We start from the raw sequence: 8,771 nt of genomic DNA, 5'->3' as shown, positions 1-8,771 counted from the left end.
ACCCCCACGGAACTGCAATTATGAGGACCTTCTCGGAAATCAGTGACTTGTCTGACCACCTGCACAAACTCTTTGCAAATCGCGGACCTTCTGCCAGTTACGAGTTTGTGCCGGTGTCATTCGAAGCCATTGGTTCCAGAGAACGCCCTCAGGCATCTCCTGCGGACAATGGATCAAGGACAGCTCTCCCACCAGCAGCAGAGCCTGTCCTTAAGACGACTCCTGCACCACCGGCAGCAGAGCCTGTCCTCAAGACGGCTCCTGCACGACCAGCAGCAGAGCCTGTCCTCAAGACGGCTCCTGCACGACCAGCAGCAGAGCCTGTCCTCAAGACGGCTCCTGCACCACCAGCGAAACAGAATTTCACAAAGTTGCCAAAGCAACATCGACGAAAGGCGATGCGGAGAGCCAGCGAAAAACGGCACACGTTACCGTCTGAAGAAAAAAGGAAAAAATCCCAATATGAAAGGAAAAAGTACAGCAGCTGTGTGGAATTTCGGAGCAAAAAAGTCCAAGCTCAAAGGAGAAGATACGCCGAAGACGGTCTAAATCAAAAACGGCGGTCTTTCAAATCTTACCATCAAAACTTCAAAGTACAAGACAAGAAGAAGGAAGAAGTCGTCAGAAGGTACAGGGAAGATGCTGCTTTCAAGAGACGACAGAAGACTTGCATCACAAAGAAATATGAAGAAGATGCCACGTTCCGCGCCAGACAGAAGAGGTACATGACTGACAGATACAGATCAGATGCAGCGTTTCGGAGCAGACAAACATTTGGCATGTCTCTGAGATACAACACAGATCAAAGCTATAGGCAAAAGCAAAAGCAAAAGTTCAATGTTAGATATCAGAATGATCTGGAATTTAGACGTCGTTTCAATCAACGTTGCAACCAGCAGAGAAAAACCAAATTGGACACAAATGCTGCCTGTAGTGTATTTTACAAGATGCGGAAAGCGCTTAGAATCAGACGCAAATACAGACAAATTGTGCACCGCCGCCCCCAGCCCCTGATTGATCCGGTGATGGCAGTAGCCATAGCTGTCTTTCGTGAGTCCATTAGCCATGGACCCACATACATTTGTACCGTTTGTCACAGAGCCATGTTTCCTAATCAGGTCAAAGAATGTAAAAGACAAAAATATAGGGAGCACGCAAAAGTGGCGGCAGCATGCTTGACAAGAAAATATGTTCACTTTTGCGACCGCGAGTGCTCTACCCCTTGCTCTGTGCCACAAGAGAGACTGCATGAGTGGATATGCGACACCTGTGACGGCCACCTTGGCAGAGGACGCATACCACCCATGGCAGTCGCAAACAATTTAGAGTTGGCGCCCATCCCCACAGAATTGGCTACACTTAATATGCTTGAGAGGCAGCTGATTTCAAAAATCCTTCCCTTTGCCAAAATTGTTGCTCTGCCAAAAGGCCAACAGAGGGCAGTCCACGGAGCTGTTGTGTGCGTTCCAGCAGAGGTGCAATCGATCGTCAACAGTCTCCCAAGGCCCAGAGCAGAAGCGCAGCTGCTTCAAGTCAAATTGAAAAGGCATATTAAGTACAAAGGTTACCAGCACTTCTACACTGTTGATATGAAGAATGTGCTAGCTGCTCTTGCAAAATTGAGAGAAACGCATTCGGAATATAGAAATGTGTTTATCGACGAGACTGCCACTTTCGACTGTCTGCTCGAAGAAGAGGAGCCCAGCATCCCAGAGGAAGATAGGGATGTCGATTTGGAGGAATTTTTTAACAGTCAAAATGAACCGGGACAGTTCGAGGCAGCTGAAGAAGAAGAGGAGGAGCTGAGACCGCAGCCCAGCTCAGAAGAGGAGCCCATCCCAGAAGAGGAGCCCATCCCAGAAGACTTCAGACAGGAAGAGGAGCCGAGCATCCCAGAGGACGATATGGATGTAGATTTTGAGGAGTTCCTCAAAAGCGAAAATGAACCGGGACAGTCGGAGGCCGCTGAGGAAGAAGAAGAGGAGGAGCTGAGACCAGGCCTCTCCCTGGACACTTGTATGCAGCCCCCCGACATTGCACAGGAAATTCTTTCATATGGCGACGGCGTATTTAGTGTTGCCCCCGCGCAGGGCAACAAACCGGTTGGATTTTTCAGCGTACCCAAATTAGAGGCCATGGCTTTTCCTGTGCAATTTCCGACAGGAGAGAACACGTTGGACGAAGATAGAAGCGTCTCCCTGTCCCCGAGCCTTTACTTTAATTGTAGGCTCTTTGCTGCAGATACGCGTTTTGCAAGTGACCAGAGTTATCTTTTCTTTGCGCAGTTTGTTACGGAGACTCACCTCGCGACCAGTAGCATGTCTATACAAATGCGCAAAGGAAAGTCCAAAACCAGAGACGGCCGTAGGATCAACAATGTCATGCTCCAGGATAAGGACGAAGTAGAACGGCTAATTATGAACCAAGACGCGACTAGGTTCATGCAACCTCTCAGAGGCACTCCAGCCTATTGGAACAAAACCCTCAAAGACGTGCACGCGATGGTTCGTCAAATTGGAAAACCGACATTTTTTGCGACGTTCTCTGCTGCTGAGATGAGATGGCCTGAGTTCATAGAGGCCATCAAAGCTCAGCAGGGTGAACAACAACAACCGTTTTCAGATTTGGATTGGAAAACAAAATGCGACATTCTGAGAAGTAACCCCGTCACAGTAATGCGCATGTTTGAAAAGAGAGTCGAAGCTCTCATGACAAACCTCATCCTCTCTCCCGCACAACCGCTCGGGGAAGTAGATGATTATTTTTATCGCGTCGAGTTCCAAGCCAGGGGAAGCCCGCACATCCACATGCTTATTTGGATAAAAGATTCGCCTAAATTCGAAGACGCCTCCGATAGAGAGATCAGGGAATTTATAGATCGTTATATTAGTTGCAAAATGCCCGACCCTGACGCAGATCCGGAACTCCACAAAACAGTGTCAGAGGTTCAGGTGCACAGCAGGAAACATTCAAAGTCCTGTAAGAAGGGTAATGTAGCCTGCAGGTTCGGCTTTCCAAAACTACCGATGGATAAAACGTTCATCACCAGGCCCCCCACTATTAATTGCCACCAAAAAGAAGATCAAGATGATGCAGACTTCGAAGCAGAAATAGCGGAGCAGAAAAAGGCCCTCGCAGACCAACAAAAATTGGCTAAACAAACGCTCCAACCACTTAGAGATCTGCTTATGGATCCGGCCGCTTCGTTCAGCAGTTTGACAGACTTGCTTTGCCGGTGCAACTTGACTCACGAAGAATACGTCGACGCCGCAGAGTGCCTGGCAAACAGTCACGTCGTGATGCTGAGGCGCCATCCAAATGATTGTTGGGTTAATGCCTACAATCCCGATTTGCTTAGGGCGTGGAACGCAAATATGGACATCCAGTACGTCATAGACGATTATAGCTGCATCATGTACATGATGTCGTACGTAACAAAACCGGAGCACGAGATGACGGAATTCCTTAAGAACGTCATCAAAGATGTTAAGCAATCTGACGTTAACGAGCGCGACGAAATGAAACAAATTATGCAGGCCTACTCTAAACACAGAGAGGTCAGCGCTCAAGAGGCCGTAGCCCGTACCTGCAGCTTACGCCTCAAGAAGTGCTCCCGATCCGTGGCCTTCATTCGGACCGACGAGGACGGCGTGAGAATGAGTCACCCCATGGGTAGACTGGAAAAAATGGACCCGCAATCGGAGGACGTATGGATGTCGGGGTTGCCTGAGAAATACATCAACAGACCTCGCGATCGAGAGTTTGAAGGCATGTGCCTGGCCGAGTTTGTGTCAGAGTACAGGGTACTCTACGGCCATCAAAAGGAAAGTCCGAACGCCATTTCGCTGTTAAACGATCAGGGATATATCCAAAAGAGAACCGTGGGAAAACCGGCGATCATTAGATTCACGCGCTTCTCTGAGGAAAAAAATCCAGAAAAGTTTTACAGACGACTGCTGAAACTTTATCTGCCACATCGATCCGACGCCGATCTGACAGATAACGCGTACCCCACTTACGAACAGTTTTACAAGTGTGGCGAGAAGTGGGGGATGACAGTAGAGCAAATTGTGGGGCGCAACAAAAAACGCTACGAGGGCCAGGGGAAAAGCATGGACGCTGCGTTTGAACAGCTTGAGGTGTGCGGTCCTCTCGTGAATGCGTGGAACTCTTTTGCGCCCGAAGTCGAAGTAGACAGGCTGGAGTGCATGGCGGAACTTGAACCTCGCGATCAGGACGAAAACGGCGAAGACGTCCCGGAATTTGGCACTAGAAAGGATAAGGGGAGCTCTATGCCTAGAATAGATGCTCCAGAGTTGAGTCCAGACTTTGTTAGGAAAATGTACCAAAGTCTGAACGAAACTCAGGCTTCCGTTTTCTACAGCGTTCGACAGTGGTGCTTTGACCTAGTCTGGGGCCACAATCCAGAACCGTTTTATTACTTCCTATCGGGAGGGGCTGGATGTGGCAAATCGCATGTGATCAAGTGCATTCACCACGAGGCAACGAGAGTTCTGCGTGAGCTCCCGAGATTTCGGGACGACGCAGACATGTCCCAACCGGCAGTGCTGCTGACCGCATTCACGGGTACAGCGGCATTTAACATATCAGGCAACACGTTGCACTCTATTCTTAAATTGCCAAGGTCCTTGAAGCCACCTTATCAAGGTCTCGGAAATGCACTGGACGAGGTCAGAGCAACGCTGGCGAACGCTGAGATTCTCATCATCGACGAGATATCCATGGTCTCTAAAGAGCTATTTGCCTACGTGCATTGGCGATTTCAGCAGATCAGGGGTAATCGGAAGCCGTTCGGAGGCATGTCTGTCCTGGCCGTAGGTGACTTTTATCAACTGCCGCCGCTTGGTAAAGCCAAGCCGCTGTGTGTGTACGAGGAGACCGAGTTTGATCTCTGGAAGGATCACTTCAAAATGGTCACCCTGACAGAGATCATGCGACAGAAAGACGATCGAGCTTTTGCTGAACTCTTGAACCGTCTCAGGGTGAAGCAAAAGCAAGATCCTTTGTTAGATGAAGACAGGCTCTTGCTTACACAGGCGGTGGCTGATAGTCAGCATTGCACGGCACAGGGTCTACACATCTACGCCACAAACAAAGAAGTAGACCGTCACAACGCCGACATCGTAAACGCCTCCTACGAGAACGCGACTGCCATTGCAGCTCGTGATTTTCGAAAAGACCCCAGAACTGGCTGCATGACGTTTGTGTCTGGGCAAATTAAAGGACACAGGCGAGACTTGCCCGACAACATAATGGCTGCTCAAGGAGTACGCGTTATGTTGATCCGAAATTTAGATGTGGAGGACGGCCTCGTGAACGGTACATTTGGAACCATTTCGAACATTGTATTCGAAGAACCACAAGGCGTGAAGATGATTGGACTCCTGCTGGACAATCCTACAGCAGGACAGAGATTCCGCAAAAAAATGTTAGGTCCCTCAGATAACTCGGTGTACATAGAAAGATCTGAGGAGCACCTAAGTAATAGAAAGGGGGTTGTTCGTCGCCAGTTCCCCCTCAAATTAGCTTTCGCGTGTACGACCCACAAAGTTCAAGGAATGACCATGCCGTCGGCCGTTGTGTGTCTGAAGCGTGTTTTTGAGCCCGGTATGGCCTACGTCGCTCTCAGCCGCACAACGTCGCTTCAAGGTCTCACCATCCTTGACTTTGATGAGAAAAAAATTTACGCTGACCCCAAGATCAAGACGGCTCTGGAAAGTATGCCTCAAGCATCTTTCCAAAGCTGTCGACCATTGTTGACGCTGTTGAAATCTGTAAAACAAACTCCAAAGGTTTTGACAATCGTCCACCACAACACGCAGGGTCTGCCATGTCACATGGTGGACCTGAAATCGCATCACGAGCTCCGACAAGCAGATGTGCTTTGCCTAACAGAGACACACTTGTCGGGCTCCTCTGTAGCTGACAATTTTCAATTGGAGGGGTACGCCGTGTTCACGCGTAGCAGGCGGCTGTCTTACAACACCTGTGTGAACATGGCCAAAAAAGAGGGAGGTGGAGTTGCGATGTACTGTAGAGACACTGTTCAAGCAGAGCCTCGCAGGTACATGCAAAACGTCACTGATTTGGAGTTTGTTGTCGTCAAAATTGAGGCTCCGGTCAAAGCGCTAATAGCGACTGTGTACAAACCGCCAAGTTTTCAACTGGGAATCTTTCTCCCAAACTTGGAAAAGCTCTTGGACTCATTGGAAATGTCAGGTCAGCAGCCCATCGTTGTTTGTGGCGATTTTAACGAGGACCTCCTTTCAAAAGGGACAAAGAGTATCCGAGATTTGTTTCAGTCCAGAGGGTACACTCAATTAGTAGCAAATTCGACAACCGAAAAGAACACACTGATTGACCACATTTATATTTCACATCCCGATAAATGTCTTCAATCAGGTGTTCTCCAAACGTATTACAGTTACCACAGTCCAGTTTATTGTGTTTTGACTGACTAATAGCCTCTCCAGCTGTTCTGTCCAAGACCTGTCGTGCCACGTTTTACAGTGTATCTGGAGTCTGTGATTTGGTTATTTATTGAGCTAATTGATTTATTGAGCTAATTATCATTGTGATTTATTGAGCCAAGTGATTTGTGATTTATTGAGCTAATTATCATTGTTAAATCATGCTGTAATTTATTTCAGGATTTACTCGTTTAGTCTTTGTGCATTTTGTCATGTAATTGTTTTTCACATGTATGTTGTTACAGTGGCATGTCTTGGCTGGAAATGGTTTAATCTTGTGGAAATGTAAATGTCTTTATTTATATATTTGTGTATTTGTTCATTTTAGAATGGGGTCAGCAAATTCTTCTCATGAGGTCACAAAAGTTATCATGTAATTATGTATTTTTAATCATGCATGTATCATGTAATGTAATTGTATTTTTAATCATGCATGTATCATGTAATCTAATTTTATTTTTAATCATGCATCTATCATGTAATGTAATTGTGTTTTTATTGTATTTTTTTTTTTTTTACTGTATTTTCTTTTTTTTCCTTTTTTTTTTTTTCTTTTTCTGCTGGGTTGTTGTCACTATTCATCGTTGCAGGGAGGAAGCTGAACATCCAGCTGAGATGCAGACCAAGCTGCATGTCAAACCAGGTCCATCACAAGGTAAGTGTCTTTTTTTTTTTTTTTTTTTTTTGAGTGATTCACTTGCATTGAGTGATTTTAACTCAATGATGATGTCATTGTCTTTCTAGGATGATCCAGTGAGAAAGACCCCCAGAGGACTTCAGCAGATCTCTCTCCAGCGACGACAACAACCCAGGAGAAAATAAGGGAAGTAAGATTTAGTTAAATTCTCATCTTTCACTTCAGTCTTTGAAATTTGTAACCAATTTATGTCTTTTAAATCTGACAACATATTATACAGACAGCAGGAAGAAGACCTTCAGAAGACTGCAGCACCAATAAGGGAAGTAAGATTTCGTTAAATTCTCAACTTTCGCTTCAGTCTTTGAAACCTGTAACCAATTTGTGTTTTAAATCTGACATTTACAGACAGCAGGAAGAAGACCGCCAGAGGACTGCAGCAACAATAAGGGAAGTAAAATTTCGTTATATTCTCAACTTTCACTTCAGTCTTTGAAACCTGTAACCAATTTGTGTTTTAAATCTGACATTTACAGACAGCAGGAAGAAGACCGCCAGAGGACTGCAGCAACAATAAGGGAAGTAAAATTTTGTTATATTCTCAACTTTCACTTCAGTCTTTGAAACCTGTAACCAATTTGTCTTTGAAATCTGACATTTACAGACGGCAGGAAGAAGACCTCCAGAGGACTGCAGCAACAATAAGGGAAGTAAAATTTCGTTAAATTCTCAACTTTCACTTCAGTCTTTGAAATCTGTAACTAATTTATGTCTTTTAAATCTGGCAACATTTATACAGACGGTGGGAAGAAGACCTCCAGAGGACTGCAACAACAATAAGGGAAGTAAGATTTCATTAAATTCTCAACTTTCACTTCACTCTTTTGAAACCTGTAACTAATTTATGTCTTTTAAATCTGGCAACATTTATACAGACGGTGGGAAGAAGACCTCCAGAGGACTGCAGCAACAATAAGGGAAGTAAGAGTTTTTCAACTTTGACTTTTTTTCACTCCAGGAAGAAAGCCACCTGCTTTTTTTGTTTTGTTTTGTTTTTTGTTTTTAAGAAAAATAAACGTTATCTCTGTTACAAAATGATGGTGTATGCCTGTTGAATTATTAATTATGTTCCATGTTTAGCTTTAGTTTGTAACAAACACCATAGATGAAGATGCTGAGAATGAATGGTAGGTGGTGAAATGAATACATTGTAGCATTGCATTGTAGTGTAGTGTAGTATAGTATCATAGCATTGTCAATCCTCATTTCTCATTGACAATGAAAAAAATGAAACTGTTTTTCAAAAATCGACCTCTCTGGCATAGTTTGACCTAGACACACTATTCAAACTTAAAAGGTAGATCTAAAAGTTCTCAACGTACGTGGGGTGCGAATTTGCACAGAGCACAGCCCACTCTCGCGATTTCCCAACGGGAAATTGTCTAGTGTTTGTATTACTACACCCCCTTGCCTGATTTCGGCACTTAACTCGTCCCTCACCGTTGAGCGCACACACACAAAAAATATATCAAAACGTGCGGCTCGCTCTGACTCGGTATGCTATTATTCAGTTTTCCAGAATATTAATTTTTCGCGTCGTAAGACGCGAAAAACTGTTTCCCATCAGAATGAATGGGATGAGG

General features: G+C 45.3%; 1 protein-coding gene across 1 annotated transcript; it reads left to right on the top strand.

Annotated features, from left to right (window-relative positions):
* Positions 1-2,872: 2,872 nt before the first annotated feature.
* LOC311253873 (uncharacterized protein) lies at positions 2,873-8,536 on the top strand. Its single transcript, XM_084384340.1, has 2 exons — positions 2,873-7,146; positions 7,236-8,536. The coding sequence occupies exon 1, from the start codon at positions 2,898-2,900 to the stop codon at positions 6,480-6,482; it is 3,585 nt and encodes a 1,194-aa protein (XP_084240466.1). The 5' UTR covers positions 2,873-2,897; the 3' UTR covers positions 6,483-7,146; positions 7,236-8,536.
* The last annotated feature ends 235 nt before the right edge of the window (positions 8,537-8,771 follow it).

The sequence above is a fragment of the Pagrus pagrus genome (assembly GCF_965226575.1).
Source record: "Pagrus pagrus genome assembly, contig: HAP1_SCAFFOLD_59, whole genome shotgun sequence".
Lineage (NCBI taxonomy): Eukaryota > Metazoa > Chordata > Actinopteri > Spariformes > Sparidae > Pagrus > Pagrus pagrus.
The sequence above is the reverse complement of the archived record's forward strand: the minus strand, read 5'-3'. Positions and strand labels throughout refer to the sequence as shown.